This window comes from Echiichthys vipera (assembly GCF_963691815.1).
Source record: "Echiichthys vipera genome assembly, chromosome: 22".
NCBI lineage: Eukaryota > Metazoa > Chordata > Actinopteri > Perciformes > Trachinidae > Echiichthys > Echiichthys vipera.
The window spans coordinates 16,205,558-16,225,044 of NC_139847.1; the positions used below are offsets into that span (position 1 = coordinate 16,205,558).

Below are 19,487 nucleotides of genomic sequence, written 5' to 3' on the forward strand. Positions count from 1 at the left end.
TGGAGCATCTAATGGGAATTGTAAGGTGCCCCTTGGTAAACCCTCATTCAGATAAACAGCTTTTTTCTGGTTCACATGTGCAACTCTTGACCTGCAGAAGTCAAACTGTTTTTGAAGAGGGATCAGTCATGTAGTCATGATTAATCTGGTGCTTTATTGTATTTCTTTGTCTTGTGTTATTTGGTTTCTTTTCTTGCTGAATTTGCAGTTTTGTGTAGTAATGTGTTTCTTACCATCTCCTATTTATTTTTTGTTGAGTTTCACGTATTTTAAAAGCCCATTAAGGGACATGCATTGCAAATGATTATAGCTAAGTCTATAAATGCTGCAAATGATTCTTGTCCCTATATAATTTAACGAACAGTAAAAACAAAAAGTGCAAAGGACAACTTTCTCCACATTTAGTTTCAAGCAAATATTTCACATTATAGTAGTTTTATCCTTCGGTGATAATAAATGTTTAATAAGAGCAGCTGTAAAATTCAAATGCAGTATTAGCTTATTTTGGAGATCCCTTGCTCTGACACTTTGAATAGATTTAAGGTGTAACCTGTTTCATCTGCTCATTGCTAATCAAGTGATCAGACGTGACTATTTATCCCTGGAAAGTTCTGTTGATTAAATACAATGTAGAAAACAAGACACTGATAGATCAGACATTGATTGACTTGATTCAGTGCGCACACACACACACACTCACGATTATTTATTACACCTGTTGAGCTACTTTTTTTCTCTGCCCCCAATTTTCCCTCTTGTCGTGTTTCTACTTACTTTCCTCTCCCAAGGCGGAGACAGTCGCTAAGCAACGTGCACTACATAACAGTGCAGCTCTCCAACTTGGCTCTCTGCTCGCCGTGCCCCTGTGGTTTCAGACAATCAAATACACGAGTGTGTGCGCATTGATACAGAATTTGTGTGGGAAAGGTGAAAGCTATGAATAGCTTCCATCTCATAATAGAAAGCCAATAGTCCCTTTCGCTTTTAAGAGCTGCCCCTTCACTCGAGTAGGACATCATCTTGCATTCATTGGGGATTTATTACAGGGCATCCAACTCTGAACTGCCTTAAAGAGAAAGGACAAACATGAATAAGACTGTGAATGTGTGAAGAGATATGCTTTTAATTCACTGCAGCTTGAATAAAACCACGAGAAAGCCAGCTGTCACAGACACAGCCATCTATCTGGAAACCTGTGTCACATCATCAAGGCCTACATGGTTCCTAATGCTTCCCGGTAGAGCAAATCGGATGTATTGGCAACAAATTTGAGTTCCAAGAAGCAAAACCTGGATCAGCAGAGGCTTTAAAAGTGATAAGATTCCTTAGTGTGTAAAGATACAAGGCTTTGGTTGGAGCTGTGCTTCCTCTACCTGATCTACCTGCAAAGAAAGCCTAAAGCAAAGCACACCCCACTGATACGGCAACATAGGCATTGAGCAAATCACTGCAGTACATTAGAAATGGAATTATACAAACACAATGTGCTTTGTGCTGCCACATCACCACACCACTCACACAGGTACAAATGTAATTCAAACCCAATCTGTAGAAAATTATAAACATCACTCTTTATCCAGGTGCACCCACTACTTAAAGACTTTCACAGATAGTTATGAGGTTACAGTAATCAAGCTAGCTGCTTACAGAGTATACATTCAAAAAAATTAGAATGATCATAATGGCTTTACAAAAATATACATTTGTGAGCATGCACAGAGCGACACAACACTTGGTGCGTCCAATAGTTTAAAAAAGAAGGTTAAAACAGGAGATCCCGTCAGTTTACAAAAGCAAAGCTCAAGAACAAATGGCACTTACAGTAACTAAAGCAGTTAGGGATCTCCAGGGCAGCATTACAGCCACACACACACACACACACGCGCGTAAACAAACGCTCCCACAGATACAACTCGGAGAACAGATCGGTGGTGCGATCAGTAGACAGACACTGGGCTGCTTCACACCAGTCAAGGCTTTCTATTCAACTCAATTCTTCCAATTCAGGAAACACAATCATCGTAAAAAAAGATCAAAAAATATTTATTACATTTAGTCTAGTTTGTTTAAAAAAAAAAGTCCTTCCTCTAAATAATTAAATTATGAAATATCAGGTCCTAATCCAATCCACATCTTATCTCATCCTGAGGAAGGCTGCATTCAGACACAATCAGGCACCGGCCAAAACATCAGTGCTCCTAATCATTTAAAATGGCCGAAGTGTGTTCAGACTGTGGCAGTGGGGGGCGCACAGGGAGACAAAGACAAAATAAACCTGCCGCGGCATGTGGTGAAAAGTTCAAACATAACAGATTCAACTTTTAGAGAAACGCAAGCCCATGTAGTCATCGTTGGCCAATCATGGTCGAGGTGGTGAGTTTAATGTTACAGGAAAATGCCTTTTTGGAGCCATAGGACGGAGGCTGAAAAACAACTTTGGGGTAAAAAAACAAACATTTACCCCCTGACTCTGTGTAACAGCTGACTGTAACTAAGTACGTTCCCTTTTTAATGACACCCCCACACCACTGCACTGATATCATCTGAATGCAGCCTAACGCTTTTAGGAAAAACTTATTGGTTTTAGCATTGACCAAAGCCTAGGCAAAAAGTTTCCAAGCCTTATTTACCAAATGGGCTTCAAACACAGAACCCTGAAAATGTGTTCCGTATTGACCTTGTGCAATGTTTGATCATCCTTTCATTTTAACTCTACAGGTGAGTTAGTATACGTTATACACTTGCAGGTGATATGTTCAGAATGAATTCATTATTTCAATTCATTCATTTATTCAGACTGTAAATGTGCTGATGTTAAAGGTAACCACATGTTTAAAAAAAGATGAAGAAATGCTCTCCCACCTCAGGGCGTCACGTTGCTGAGACTGACTCATAATTTGGCTTGATCCAAAACATTCCCAAAATAAATATCACATGGCAGGTTTAACTCTGGGAGGAGGCCTCGGGGAAGACCCAGGACTAGGTGGAGAGATTAGATCTCCGCACTGGCCTGGGAACGCCTCGGGATCCCCCAGTTAGAGCTGGTTAATGTGGCCCAGGAAAGGGAAGTTTGGGGTCCCCTGCTAAAGCTGCTGCCCCCGCGACCCGACCCCGGATAACCGGATGAAGATGAGAGATGAGATGAGATGGCAGGTTTAACTCGATTCGTGTCTGCTGGATGAACTGACGGAGCCTCACGCCTCCACCACCTCCGAGCTCTGCTCTTGGTTCTCCTCCGCGGCGGGGCCGAATGGTCCGGCCCACCACAGAGTCAGGGCGTTGTCTTGTCGGATCTCCTCGGGTGACATCACGGCTTCACCGCCCTCGCCCTCGGAGGCGGAGTCGCCCTCACTCTCGCCCGGCCACGGGAACTGGCGCTGTCCGCTGGATGTTGCCAACAGTGGCATGAAGGGGTGAATACTGCGCAAGAGACGGATGGAAGAAGAAAATAGAGAATGGGATGAAAATGATGGCGTTCAAACATAATTTATGTGTTTTAATAGGGATTCAAGAGAAGTAAGATGTCTGGTATTCTGCACTGTTGTCCATTGTAAGTACATTTAGATGTCAACACAGAGGAAATAAGTGATGCATTTCAGTGCTGAAACAACCAAGTTAATTAAGGCCCACATTCTATACATAATTGTAGCACATTCACAACCATGATACATCATTTCTAGTTCATCAGCTTCTTCATCTCTTCTACAAAGAATACAGAGCAGTATACAGGAGGGTCATGAATGCACAAAGAGACGGTAATGAATGCTGTCTGTTCTCACAAAGCAGTTAACTCAAAATTGGACGCTGTTTCTTCTCTAATTTAAAATATTTGTTTGCGTTTCCTGTGTTTTTTGTGTAAATGATTGGGGGACAAACAGTACGACACAGCAGGAAAACAGCAACACTCGCTATATTTGATGATTGCTGACTTTCATTCACCTGTTGTTGTTCTGATTTGTTCTGGTTTGTCCAACACGATTATTCAGAATTCTTAACTTTTATCACGATTTGTCCCATTTTAAATATAGCTAGTTGAAATGGGCTTCCTGTGAGGTTGTGTTTGACTTCTGACAACAAGATATGAAGTTTCCGTTTCTACTTTTATATTTACAGATTTATTTTGTATAATTAGTGCTAACTCGCTCTAACTCTTTACTGCAAGGTAAGTAATTATGAAAAAAACAAACTTTGCGATGGCTGTCAGACCGTTTTATGAATGAGACAATCTGATCATCTCAGTCTAATTCAGGGTGCATTCTTAAGCTTTTGAAGCACCTTACAGCTTTGGTAAATCACACATTTATGTACAGTACATACATTATACTGACTATTGTATTTCTTCATTACATAAAATTAGATGTTATTGTGCTATAAACAACCAAAATGATGTTTCATCATTCTACAGAAGGGTGACAAATTAATACATCATGTTTCAAAATGTGTCACCTATCTTTGAGTATACTTGGCACCCTATAGAACAGTTTCAAACCTTAAGAAAACACAGCATTAAAATGAAGGTGTTACGCAGGATTTCCAGCACCTGTAAGAACCCTGTTATCTGTCCTATCATTACTAAACCTGAAAGAGTAATTACACAGTGATGGGATGGGTTTGATTTTGTTTAATAACATACCTGATGCCATTGGTGCAGTCCCAATGGGGCTTGAACCTGAGCTGAGGTTGTAGCAGCTCCTCGTTTCCATCAGGAGGAGCTGTCAGGGTGTCCCAAACTGACACCCCTCCCTCTGTGTCGCCGCTCAGCAGGTACCTGCCTGACCTATGCCGCCAAAAAAAACACAAAAACAAAACATCCATACATAATTATCATAACACAGTATCAGTTTCACCACTTTGTCACGGTTTAAGAGTTCTAGAAGTTAACTTACAGGTCCAGATCAAAGTAGATGCGTTGGTTAGTGGCCACGTTTCTCTTAAGTGAAAACAAAACCTTGTCCGGCTCTCTTAGGTCCCAGCACAGGATTTCTGGATCCTACACACACAGTTCACAAGAGAGGTTTGTCCAGGGCTACAGAGCGAAAAACAGGGAACGCTTTGGATCTAAAAAGTTCCAAATAACCAATTTTGATTAAAGCTTCAAAAATGGTTTGGGGACTCTTACTAAAATAATGAATTTCCTTATCTTATCATATCTTTATATATATATATATATATATATATATATAGACAAACTATAACTGATAGATACTTTTACATAGACCATGCATTTGCCTTTTCTCCACACACAAAGAGGTATTTATAAAAGGAAAAATGCACACCTCACACATACTTCAGACCAGCCGTGGTGCACACGATTTTAGCTGAGAGCTGCAGGTGAAATGGTGAGGAGATTGGATGTACATCGAGAGCCAGGAAACCTTTTATGTTGTTTGCCTAGTTGACTTATTCTATTATGTTTACAGTAAACACAGCGTTCTGGAGAACTGTCAATTGAAGGCACATATAAAGGATTCATTTTTTCGATTTTTTTACGAGTGATGAATTTCATCATTGATCATTTTTCTGACATCTAATAATAATAATTATGATTCAGATTTTACCTTGATTTTTTTTCCAGACACATGCTGAACAATTGGTCTGAATGCTACAAATAGCCACAAGGCACTGTACATAAGGCAAGCGTTTAGAGAAACTAGCCGCTGCGACCCAGTCTGTGAAATGTCACTTTCTTTTCTGTGTTTCTAATCGACAGGTCTAATGAGCAGTGGAGCGGGAACAGAGTTTAAGGGTGTTTCTACATCCATTTGTGGCCATCTTCGGGAGTGGAAACACAGATTGTGCATGTGTGCCCAGCTCCACAATGACTGAGATTTATAAAACACAACCAGGCGTACGTGTGACTATAAATCTGACGAAAAGAATGCATATGAATATTTTTATGTATGCAGGATTAGTGGGGACTTTACAGAGTTGTATGCATGTGGCCCCTGCTGTGGACTGTACTCTTGACCCTGTTGCCAAATAAATTAACTGGCAGAGTCCCTTGAATGCTATAGGAAGTTTGTATACCTGAATTATCCAACCTCTGCAGCACCCTTACGAAACAGGAAATTAGCAAAAAAAGCTCGTCCAAAATCGTTGACAATGCTTTTGTAGAACCAATTTTCCAATGAAACACTTCTTACCTGCTTGAAACACAAAACCTACTGAAAGTGTGTGTGTGTGAGTATGATCAAACGAAGCAGCTTGATTACCCTCATGTCTCTTTTGGTCTGGATGCTGCTGTAATCACGTGTGTGTGTGTGTGTGTGTGTCTGTGTGTGTGTGTGTGTGTGTGTGTGTGTGTGTGTGTGTGTGTGTGTGTGTGTGTGTGTGTGTGTGTGTGTGTGTGTGTGTGTGTGTGTGTGTGTGTGTGTGTGTGTGCGTGTGTGCGTGTGTCTGTGTGTGTGTGTGTGTGTGTGTGTGTGTGTGTGTCTGTGTGTGTGTGTGCGCGCGCGCGTTCACCTTGCGCCCGCCAGTGTACAGGTAGTTGCCATCAGGGGAGAAGAGCAGATGGGTGAGGCCTCCGTGGTGGCGGGTCGGCAGAAGAGCCAGCAGGGTGCCATCTTGGCAGGAGTAGAGGCCAGCGCAACGGGAGTAAGAGCCACAGGCGTAAACAGACTGGCAGGGGCTGAAGCCAAAGCAAGAGATGATGCCACTTTGGCCCTGCTTCTTCACTGCAGCGAAGACAACAGAGTAGCAATTGGCAGCATTCAGAATTGCCTGTGACATCACAAGACACAACTTCCAATTCACTTCTACTCAAAGCTCCTATCTTCCCGATTACATCATGAATGGCTTTTAGCACGTCTTCTGGACAAAATAGCAGAAGGGCTTGGCACTGTCCTCAAAAATATCACATAACCCGTATTTGAGATTAACAATACATTTTGGCATCATTTGCATTTATTAATTATCAGGCCAAGCTGATGGAGCCAAACAGACAAGAAACCGCAGACTGCAATGATCTTCCACAGCATGGTGTTCAGCTGCCAGCAGAGTAGGACTGAGCGGTACGGTCTCAAATTGATATCACAGTAACAGTATTATATGACAGTATATTGATTCATCTTTCAATTTCTATATAAATGCTTCTGAATAACTGTACTATTACCTTATACTTCTACTCCACTACAATTTAGTAGGGAGTATTCTACTTTTTACGCAACTACATTTATTTGATAACTTCAGTTACTAGTTAATTTACCAATTAAGATGTTTACTTCACACTGATATACACTTGTTGCAGAGTAAGATCACAGGCTTCACAGTGACAGTTATGAACAGATACTTCTCTGTTGAATTGCCATTTAACCAGACTGAAACGATTACAACAACACACGAAGTGAGCTGTTATGAGAGGAGCGATGCAGAAATCGCTGGAGCCTACAGGAAGCACCTGAGCAAGTCTCCCAGTGTGCAGCTATTTGACGCACTGAGACAGTTGCACTGAGATGCGAGAGAGAACAGCAGTCAACCTCTGCCATGACCACTACGACCCTGAATTCCTTTTTCACATAGGCTTCTACTCAAAGAGCCAGAAAATATTCCCTTGCGGGCCGGATCTGTTTTTAATTTTGCCTGCACGCATTGTGTGGTTACGTCAGAGCTGCTCTGCAGGTTACACGGTAGAGTCAAATTCCTACCATCCTACCGTCAACTTCAGGCATTTTGCGTTTGTTACTTACCACTTTATGCAATACATAAAAGAAATCATGAAGGACATGAAAACTCAATCTTAGACTTTAGTTTGTCATTTTCAAGGATCATTTTGGTTCAGAATACTTCAGTCTGCCAGCAAGATGAAACTTGTTTGAATTGTGTGACAGAGATAAGAAATTCCTTGCAGAAAACATTTAGTTGCCTTTATTTTTCTTTGTCAGCAGCACATAATAAAATCTCTGCTTGCCGATTTGTTCAAGGAGATATTTTGAATACAAGACAACAACTCTCCAAGTTATCCTGTCTTTGCTTACTCAATGTTTGTCTTGTGGGGTTGATTTTCAGAAAACACAACATATTCACTCTCAGAGTTAGCCTCCGGGGAACAACGGGGAGAGTTTCTAAAACAGGTCTAAAAAAGGAATACACGTTTTACTTAACTCATGATTAATCATTTGTTATAATTTATATTACTGCTAACAAATAATTAACCATCTAGGTGCAAATGAATTCTTTACCACTTTAAATGAATATGCAACAGTGTGAGCGCACAGGATAAACTAGAATTAGCACCATGTGGTTGTATGTTCACAATAAGTTGCAGTTTACATCCATGTATTCAAACTTACATATGTAGTGAAGACTGTGAATGAATTTCATAAAAAAGGCATAAAAAGGGTATCAAGTGTATTTTTTGTTGAAACGTGGATGCTTCACAAACATCTTCAACCCGACGGCAACACAAATCTAAATCTAATCTGCACAGTTTAAGATTAGTGTCACCAATTCAGTCTCCCCTTGGACAGAAACATTATGATGTCACAGTGAAGTTGACCTTTTTTTCCTATTAGACATTTGCGTGAAATGAAATGTCTGTCATAATTAGCGCAGGAATTCTTCAGTTATGGCCAAATATATGTTTGGTGTAGTCATAGTGACCTTGACCTTTGACCTCAAAATTCCAAATCAATTCATCCTAGGGACCAATTGAATGTTTGTGCCACATATGAATTTGAATCAGAATTTGTTTAAATGGCTATGAACCTTTAAACAGCTAAATCACTTAAAAACCAGTATGACGCTTTAAGCTGCAGTTGATGACTGACCTACGGTGGGCCGTTCCTCGCAGTCTCTTCCAGGACGATCAGTGTAGAAGACCCTGACGGTTTTGTCAAAGCCGCAATAGAGCTGCGTTCCATCCGGCGAGAAACAGAGAGAGTGGGCTGCCGTCAGCTCATCTAGGTGATTGTAAGGTCGGAAGCTGGCTCGCACCTCCCCGTAAAACGCATCCCACACGTGGACTGGGTTGTCACGGCTACTGCTGGCTAGACTGCGGAAGACAAGTGAGAGGCCAGAGAAAAAGAATGGCACAGAGAGTGAGCTATTGAGACATATGGGAAACGGACAGAAAGACAGCAGGAAATAGAAAGTGAACGATTTTCAAGAACATATTTAGTGAGCAGTGGATGAACATTGGTTTACAATCGGTAAAAAAGAAAAACAAATTAACTGCTGGAGTAAATAGAGAGGATACAGACCAAATTCAAATGAAAAAGGCTGAAAAATATACTTATGTATGAACACAAAACACCCTGTTTGATGCATTTTCTCGTTTCTAACCTCTACTGCGCCAAATCCACCTGAATGTATCAATGCATCAGAACAAGTACATAGCATTGTGTTATGCCTCATTATAGAGAAAAGACAACAGCGCATTCTTATTGATTTAAATCAGGGCCAAAGACTGAGCCATGCCTTTTTAACTCTAATTACTGGGTGCTGAACAAATGCCGAAACATCACTGCGGCTCAATTAGATAAAGGAAATTAGCCCCTACCACGGTTGCCGTGTTCTGTTACGGCCCCTCTGAGCCGCAGCTTTATTGCAGAGCAGGGAAATGCCCAATTATAATGCTAGACTGCTGCTAGCTTGGAGCAATGCCTAGAACTCAGTGCAACTTAACCGTGCCATAACAGGGGCACTTATTCCCTCTCTACAGGAGGGGCATCAACAACACACGGCTTTTGGCAGACAGAAGTTCAAGGAGTGAAGGGGGAGGAATGAGAAACAAAATGGGAGATGTGAAAAGAGGGGGAGGAGGAGGGAGGAAAAAAAAGACAGAAAAACAGGTTTGCCGTAAAAGGCGTTCAATCGCAAACCATAACCTTTCATCTACTTGCCTTGGCCCTTAACAGTCTACCCTGGGCGTGCCTGACCACCTAGCTGTGCCCTGCAAGAGCTCCGCTGTGATTTGTGGCAGTGATCTGAAGAAGATGCTGTCAGTTCCTGCTGGCATCCTCATCCTCATGACGGACAGGTCTTTGCACAGCTTTGGCAGGTACACACAAGCACCTCAAGTGGTTCATTGTCCGCTTGAGGCATTTGTTGATCCTTGCGCGGTTTATACAACTCTCATCTTTGGACGGCTCCTGACCCCCAACCCTCCCTCCTCTTACAAACTGAAGACTGTCTGGTATCGGGCGGGAGCGGTGCCAATGCTGGGCCCTGATCAGAGGGATCTCTCGGAGGGTGGGGGCAGTAACTGGAGGATGATGTGAGCCGGGGGAGGAGAGGTGTACACAGGGAGAACGGTTGGCAACTTGACCTCAGCTCGTTAGCAAAGCCCTACCTCTCTTGCAACGGACAATATGCAATCTCCACGGTGATAGCTGGGTGTTACTGATGTTGGCTGTGTTTTACAGCAGAAGCACACACACACAGTGATGTCACAATAAAAAGCCTGCTAGAGCGCATGCCTGCGTACACACACCAAAAAAGAAGAAAAAAAAAAAGAATGGGCTGAAAAGAGAAGCCACAAGTCAGAGAATCATGAGGCCCTTTAGGTGTTGTCTGGACTCCGGAGAGCTGTTAGTGGGCTGAATCATGCTGAAAAGCACCGTGGGCCTCAAACAGCTGAGCGGATTGTGGCGGAGGCAGACAAGACGAAGGCCAACTCTTCACTCATAATGAGAGACATCACAAAGCTTTTACAGCCATCTCCACGCCGGCAGCCAGCTCACGCAATGAGTGCAAATACCGCGGGGATCAAAGAATGAATGAATCACGACCATACAACAATATAACTCCTCGATATTCGGTTAGTCTATAAGACGGGCTCAAGCACACAAAAAACATGCACAAACAACTCTGTGTCCAACTCTAACCATCCAAGATCTAGATTAAAACCACCAATCACTGACTGACACGGGCCTCATAAACAACATAGTGCCTTTTCTGTGTATACATCCTTCACAAACTGGCAGGCTGACCTTCAAAGTGAACTTTAAATGTCACATCTATCCAGCTGTTAAGAGCTGTTGCGAAGGGCATGGTCTGACAAAGATCCAAAGTCCAACTCACAAGCATGTGTCCGCATCCAGAGAGTTCATCTTGGGGTACCAGCAGTAATCGTAGATGGTGTCTCCTTCTGCCATCCTCAGCACTGGACTCTGCCACAGAATGAAAGAGAGGAGACAATGAGGAATGTACAGACTGAAACACACACTTTTTATCCGTGCTGATGCTGGTACTGAATAGCCGGCTACATAACAATGTCACAGGCATTTCCTTGCAGTAAAATTGCAAATCAAAAGCCAGTGGGACCAAGTGAGAAACTTTCTACCCTTTTCACAAGTGGTGAGAGATCTCTGTAAAGTGGATTATATTTCAATTATTTTTGTTCAGTGATCCCAATCTACCAGCCTGTAATACAATTAGGAGATTGGCTCGCCATTTGACATTTCCCAAAACCTAAAAAAAGGACAGAAGGTCTTTTCTAAACCTTCACTTCAGGAACACATTTTCTCAAGCTGCTGCCTTATATTGATTGACATGTTTTTTCATAGTTGATTGTAACATAACACGGAAACGACAGCATACTGACATTCTTTGTATAAAAGGTCAGACAACAAACGACAGGTTGATGACCTTTACTTCACTGGGAATGTCCCACAATTAAGACTGTTCACGATAAATGTACAGCATTTCATGAACATGGAGACAGTACAGCATCTACAGTGTTGCAGATCACAAACTCTAGAAATCGGTCTTATTTGTAGTGAAAATTGAATGACTTCTTACTCTAAAATGCTGTTTGTGTTGCTCTAAATTTCTAAACCGCAGACTACAAATGATGTGTGAATTTTAGATGCTGTAATGTGGTCGGTAAAAAAAAAAATGTAATGAATGGGACTGTTGTGCCGTGTCGTGTGTTTGCTTGTATCACAAAATAAACTGGAACTAAACTTTGAGGAATGGATTGATGTGGGAACAGAAATAGGAGTCTGAATCCTCAAACCAGTGGGCCGGGGTTTACGATTACATCTAACTGAATTAAACTTTATCAGTGACACAAAGGTTTTGGTGATGAGATTATTATCATTAGGTGCTCTATTGTCAAAGTTTGGATCTACAGAATAGGTGAACTCATGTCCTACACAGCTTGAAGGAAAAAAAAAAAAAGGATTTCCTGTATGTGTACAGCTTTCAGCATTACAGGCTAAAGTGCCCTTGACTTGGGCCTGATGGGGGCACTAGAGGACCTGTTTCAACTTTACATGCATGGATATTGATGGTTTATGTATCTGCTGAACAAATTTGGTAAAGCCTGGCCTTTATCAATGGTTAACTGTATCGAGGTAAAGCAATTCCTATTCCTAATTGAATAACCGGTTTGAAAATAATTATTTGGTTCTCTTTCCAAGTAGGTTTTTGATCCTACTTCCCTATTATTGGGGTGACATGCTGTGCAAGATCTCTGACACAGGTTTTAATAAAAAAAATATTGTTTAATGTCAGCTGCTTTAATCACAAAGTTTCCTGTATGTTGTAAACATTCCCTTATGGGGCATTCAGACCAGATCAAGTGTTCTGTCAAAAAGGCAAGAACACAAGCACTTAAGTGTGTGAAAGTTTGTGTAACAGCTCGTTGCTTCCTGCAACAAGCTCCAGCACAGTCTCTCAGACCCTTCGTCTCTTTTCTTTCTCTGTGAAATAAAGCGGCCTAAAAGTGCGCTCGGAAAAGCCAAGATCATAACAACGATCTGATGGAAAACTATAATTGTGAAATATAAAGTCTGCTTGTGGGGTTAAAGAACACTAAGGGGCGGCACATAAATGAGCCACACAAGTGGGTCTGAATGCACTCTCGGTCAGCTACTTCTGTATCCTCCACACAACCATATTGGGAACCCCTGGTGGTTAGCGATCTTTGTGCTCACCATCTCAGGAAGCAGGTCCCAGTTGTAGCTGTAAATCTCTGGAGGGATGTTGTAGACACGGAGCACATTGTCTGCACTGTTGGTCAGGATACAGGAACCATCAGGAGCCCTAGTTTACAGAGGGAGGAAAGATGTGGAAAAGATGATGGCGTATATCAGCAAACTCATAAAGTGTACACGTTGGTTTAATACTACTGTATGTGTCTGTAGGCTGTTTGGACTCAAAGTGCCTTCTATAGCATTTTTAAGCATAAATGTCAGAATTGTACTCAATTGAGGTATTGACTTTTCTTGACTATGAGATTAAAATTGTTTGAGACTAGTAGTCTCACTTATACCAAATGTACGATCTGAATTAGTGTCCAACCATAGCATGAGAATGACACATAGAGTGAAAGCCACTTCCTAGCTTCATTTGCACAAGAAGAATATAATTTTCTCAGTAAAGCAGAACATCAATATATATTCCCTAAAATCTACACCAAGGCACACAATGTTAAAATGTAATGGTCTTATTTTTTAATGGTTATACAAAAGATGACTCACAAATTTGATAATTGTGTGAAAGTTTTATACTTAGCTCCTTCACACCTCACCCACATGGTGTATTATGTATGAAGAGATTACCATTTGCAGCCTTTGAGGTAATTCTCTGGAAGGTTGGAGTACTCAGTCCAGGAACCAGTCAGCATCTGGGGGTTCTGGGTAAAATCTAGGCCAAGGCTGGAAGCAAGATAAAGAGAAAGGCAAGTCTTCGGTTAATGAGTTTAAACGACAGGAATTGGAGCATCACACTAGAGCTCTTTCTTAACTCTGCTCCCGCCCTCACCACAAATATTAAATCAATGGTTGACCACTGATTTTATGTCTTCTTCCACTGCACAGTAAACATTACTTTACTTTGTGTAATATTAATAAAGCTATGCATACCTGTCAGCTAATAAATAGTGAAATAATGTTCTAATGCATAATCATACTGGTGCAATAAGGGCAAAGTCGCATTGAATCCATTTATTTATTTGACTTATTTTAGAACATGTTGTTGGCTGTGGTTTGTTCTGCTCATGTTGTTTGTTTCCCTGTTGTCTTTTAAAGAGATATTTATTGATTTTAAAGCAGCTCTGTGTCATCTTAGTGTGTGCAGATGAACAGTATGACTGCCCTCTGAGACGCCCGCTGCCGCAAGATTTGTGTTGGTTTCCATGGGATCCCAATCTCAATGCAGTCCTCTACATCACACAACCAACTGAAATAACCAAATTTCCTCTCCTTGCCTGGGTAAACTCTTGCTGTACCGTGCCAAACCATTGTGTCAACTTGCACATAGTCTAACAGGAAAATTTAGGGAGCACACTTACACTAGGCCCAGATGATCCTTGCCGTGCTTTAGCATGATTACCAGAGGCTACGTATACAGAACTGTGCGTGTGACAGGGTGGTCAGCAACACTGGGGCCTCACAGGGGACTGTCCTCTCTCCCTTTCTCTTTACCTCAGACCTCAACTATTGCACTGAGTCAAGCCACCTTTAGAAGTTTTCTGATGTTTTCTGATTAGAGTGAGCTGAATCACCTGCAGCTCAACTTGACTAAAACAAAGGTCGCAGACACCAACAGACTGAACAAAGTGATCAGGAGGGTTGGTGATGTCGTGGGGGAGGAGCTGGACACCCCGACGACCGTGGCAGAGAGGAGGATGCTGTCCAGGCTCCAGTCTGTCCTGGACAATGTCTCCCACCCTCTCTATGACACCCTGGCCCAGCAGAGGAGCACCTTCAGCAGAAGACTCCTCGCACCCAGATGCACCACAGAGCGCCAGAGGAAATCTTTCCTATTATTATTATTATTACAGAGAGTCTGTCACTAGACTTTAGCCATGATTCATGTTTGGGCATGGTACGAATGGATTGTGTGAGTAGGCCCTTAGACAGTGTCACCACACAGTGGATTGTTAATTAAATTTCACACCTCTACAGTTTCATACCATCATTTCTCATCCCACGTCATCCTCTCCATATTTTGCCCTTGTGGTGATTGACAGTGTTACTTATCTAATCAGTTAATGCTGTGGTGCAATTTGCTGCACCACTTCAAAATCAGTGTGAGCATAAAATGTACAGAGGAGCAGAGCAACATCCACCACTCAGGAAATTACACATGTTCAAATAGCTGTGATTGAGCAATTGTCATGATATTTGGATTACAACCAGTCCCTCACTCACTTCCTCATAATTTCCTGCTTGGCTTCGGATGAGGAAACTGAAAACAGTGTTGAGTTACTTTGGACTGACAGTATTGTTTACATGTTTGACATGTTTAAAGGCTTACAACAGAAATATTTCATTGTTTTAAGTGTGGCATAAATGCAAGTAAAACTAATCATTTATTTGTCCTTGGAACTGAAACTTTTCTGTCTGGACCTTAGACCTTCGCAGGCCACTGGATGGCCTGCGATATGAACTACTTTGTTGACACTCAGGGCGCACTCACACTGTCCATCCGTACCGTGCCCATGCATGTTTCACAGCTTGAGTCTATTTCTTTTGACCAGTGTGAATGCAACCGTACCGCGCTTGCCTACCACAGCCCTTTTGGGAGAGGTGGGCTTTTGTAAAGCACATTTGCACGTGTACGAGCATGAGTGTGCGCACGTGTACGAGCATGAGCACAAGGCCTTCGGCGGTTCTGACTTCATTTTATGTGCACCTGTTCGGACATAGAAAAAAGGACGGACCATGCAACGTCGACTAAACTGGGTCGTGCCGCATCACAATGAGTCCAAAAAAAAACACAAAGCCAAAAACGTTACCATGTTTTCTGCGCTGCTTTCCATTATGTGGCCAATAGACTGCGCGCTTTTGTAACAATGGCGTCAATCAATGCGTGTGACTTGTTACGGCGTGATGACGTATAGGCAGGAAAGAAGCATTCATGCCGAGGCCCAGTTAGTGTGAGTGCAAACGGGCCTGGGCCGCAGGGGGAGAGGGAGGGGGGGGGGGGGGGGGGGGGGGGGCAAGTACCCTAAAGCATGGGGCACGGTACGGTCGGACAGTGTGAGTGCGCCCTTAGTGATGCAAGGTCGGAGACATGTTCTACATGTCTTACATATGAGAGATAGAGTTTCTTACATATGAATACAGAGCTGGGTCTGTCTGACGTTCCTGCCTGTAACAGGGAAGGTTTTCGTTGCCACCGTACTCTACGGGGGAATTGTTGGGTCTCTGTAAATCATAAATAAGTCATAGAGTGTGGTCCTGAAGTGTCCTGATATAACTTTTGTTATGATTTGGCACTATAAATAAAATTGAATTGAAATTTAATTGAATAATAAAGAAACATATCTAATACTATATCATATCTCATGATAATAAAGTTTCATGTGTGTCACTTCACAAAGGGAAAAGCTGACTGCTGCCACATTTTGCAGCACTCAATAAAGCTTTATAATTTTTCAGACTTTATGGCCTTCTTGCAGTTAGCAGAACTTCTTGTTCTGCAGTACACGCGCAAAAGATCTCTCCATTTCTGACACGTTTAACACATTGGTTATCATGACATAACACCACCCTCCACAAGATCCTGCTTGAAATAGCTTACTTGATACTGATGTGTGTCTGCACATGTATCTTTACCCCTAGTTATGTGGAAACAGAGGTTAAAAATAAACCTGACTTGTACGCCACTTACCGCTGTCCTTCACTGGGGCTGTCTGCAGACATGCTACCGTTGTGCTCCTCCCCTGGATTCAACTCTCCTTCTTTTAAGGGGGCACCGTGCTCTCCTTCTCCATTCTGATGCCATTCATCTTCACCTCCCCCGCTGACAGGCACTTCTTCCCTCACTCGACCTTCCTCCTCACATTGTAGTGGTTCTCCTGCTCCTGGCATCAATGAGTACATTTGTGACAGTTAATGTTCAAGCTAATCCTGGATTATGACCACTGACAGGTGCCTAAAATCTTAACTTGAATGTATACATTATTTCCCCCCTTTCTTATATCTCAATTGAAACATGCAGCTGAAGGTACTCTACTTTGTGCTGGTGGGGCTGGGTCTTCCTGCAGCAAATCAGCATGTGCTGGTGATTCTCCATGTATCTTGGCGGGCTTTGCAAGTTCCTCCACTCCCTGTTCCTCCTCGCTCATTCTGGCCCGCTTGGCAGACGAAGGTGCCCCTTCCTTTGAGGCCTCCCCTACATCTAAGCTGTCACCTTCGGGCAAAGGTGGTGTGTGATGAGGGGGCTCATTATCCCCTTCTGCGTCCTGCCCTGCGCCCCCCACACCTCCGCTTTCACCACTTCCAGCCGAATCAGACATCTCTCTTGGTTCGATCAATCTCTCCTGTCAAGTCCTCTACCTGGGGTCCAAGTACCTTGTGTCCAGTGGTTAGCTGTCAAACGTGGGTGAGGTAAGTGCTACTAGGATAGTGCTTCTTCCTGCAGTGTGGGGGTTTGAGTCTGCTGGGGGTCGAGGACATCACAGCACCCACTTGCCTAAAACACAGTAAGGAGAGCAGAGATGAATTCAGGGGGGGCAGAGAGCGTTGAGGCCAATAATGTAAGATGGAAAACGTGTCAAAACAATGAAAAATATAAGAGCACTTTAGCAAAAGCCTAAACACATGAGCCGAGGAACTTAAGTGAACGTGACGTCTCTTCTTAAGAAGAACAAATAACTGACTGCTCCTGCACACATCCTTCAGACACCTGTGGATAGTGACGTGCCAACCACTGAAAACTAGCATTCATGGTAATGTTTCACAACACAGACGCGTATGGGCTGTAACGTGACTCTACGCGTGCGCCGTTGTCCTTATACGAGTTAAATAGTGCTGGCAAACAAGACAAAATGTTCAAATGTCCTTTAACCGTCAGCCCACAACAGAAACCAGGCGACCACATCGCGTTAGCGCATGTTAGCATTAGCCAACGTTAGCCGTGTGATGCTACCTACCTGTGTTGTGGCTTTTGTCTGGCCTTCGGTTCTGCTCGCTGTTTGGCTTTAAACACTTTCCTCCTCGATGGTGTCGACGCTTCGCCTGAAGTCAGAGACTACGAATAATACACACAAATATTCGACGTCCGTCTTCTTTAGGACTTTCTATTCACCAGTTCATTACGAGAAGTTGTAAACACTGTTGTCGGCCATGTGTTTCAAACTATCGCGAGAGTTGCGCTGATGACGACAGGGCGCTTGGGGCTTAATACCATACAATCTAGTGTGACTTCGTCAAGTATGCCATACTGTTCTGTTTGTATTACATTTGTTCAAATTGCCAATAAAGAATTATATATATATATATATATATATAAAAGATAGTCTATAATGTGCCCATGATCACTCCTTTCCTTCCTTTCTTTTGCATTAACACTCACACAAATCCACTTTCTATCAAGAAATACGAAATCACTGCGTAATGCTATTTATTTATTATTTATTTTGTTCTTCAAACAAAAGCCAAACTATTTACACATCTTTCAGTTGTTCTTTACCAAAACAGTTTCATTTGATGTATGCTGTTATCTTAACAACATTCAAAGACGCATTAAGCGATGGAGCTGAGCTGCTGGGATATAACTTTCATCATATATTTTAGGCTAATATTGTTGGAACTACTTTTACCAGAGCTCAAATAAACCAGCTGGTCATTTCCATACGGTCAGGTCGGGACAGGGTCTTTTCAAAGGCTGCGACGAAACATCCAGGGCTTTCTGACAACACAATATTGCAGTCCATCTTATCATAAAAGCATATGTAGAGCAGTGAAATAACTACTACTACTTAGTTTCACTCTTTTAGACCGATGGCTGTCCAACAACTAAACACTCACACAGCTTTTAGAAATGTCAAACCTACGTTGTTTTTTGAAGTCATTCACATATAAGAGATATTATGCTCATGTGGCTAAAGTCAATTTCTTTGTTTTGGCAACTGATTGCTACCTGTGTAACCATTTAGTAGCAATTCAACAGTTCTGACATACATTACTGGAGCCTCCTGTGGCTACTTCAGTTTACAGTTAGCTGTCTCAGTCGGGTACTATCCGCCAAAACCTCATCTACATGTACAAGTGTATTACAAGTCTAATCTCGAGGAGTTCAATGAATTTCAGATGCCAATTGGATTAAAAACAGCATATTGTTTCGTTATCGTGAATACAAAAAAAAAACACTACAGGTGATTAAAAGCAATCCTCTCTCAAATCCATTAGATACACACATGGAACAAGAGACTTTGTAAATTTTCAGGACAAAGAATTTCCTTTCAGATAACAGACTCCTGATTGGTCAATTCCTTATCTCTCCAGTATCCACCATAGATGGTCCGCAGCACTAAGCAGTGCACAGACAAAGCTGAGGCAATCTGTGGCCAGGTTGTGACGCACCTCAAGGTTTAATGTCAAAACCCTCCAGTATTACAAATCACGCAAGCCTGCCTTACAATCATGCTGCGTACACGCCTGATTTGACATCTCAAAACTGTAAAAAAGTACCTAGTTGGTTCTTAAACATTTTATTACCCCAGAGTGTTCATTTTCTTATCGAAAAAAAGTCCAAACTTGTCATTCTGGTTCAGTTTTGCCCAAAGCGGTCCAACAATATTGATCACACAG

General features: G+C 42.3%; 1 protein-coding gene across 1 annotated transcript; it reads right to left on the bottom strand.

The window, feature by feature from the left end:
* Positions 1 to 789: 789 nt before the first annotated feature.
* On the bottom strand, positions 790 to 18,008 carry wrap53 (WD repeat containing, antisense to TP53). The gene is made up of 11 exons (XM_083937188.1): positions 17,828 to 18,008; positions 16,909 to 17,367; positions 16,564 to 16,756; positions 13,506 to 13,601; positions 12,879 to 12,987; positions 11,020 to 11,108; positions 8,766 to 8,989; positions 6,463 to 6,674; positions 4,887 to 4,990; positions 4,634 to 4,777; positions 790 to 3,420 (listed from the first exon to the last, which is right to left on the bottom strand). Exons 2-11 carry the CDS (start codon positions 17,189 to 17,191, stop codon positions 3,195 to 3,197), a joined length of 1,680 nt encoding a protein of 559 aa, XP_083793314.1. The 5' UTR covers positions 17,192 to 17,367; positions 17,828 to 18,008; the 3' UTR covers positions 790 to 3,194.
* Between the last annotated feature and the right edge of the window lie 1,479 nt (positions 18,009 to 19,487).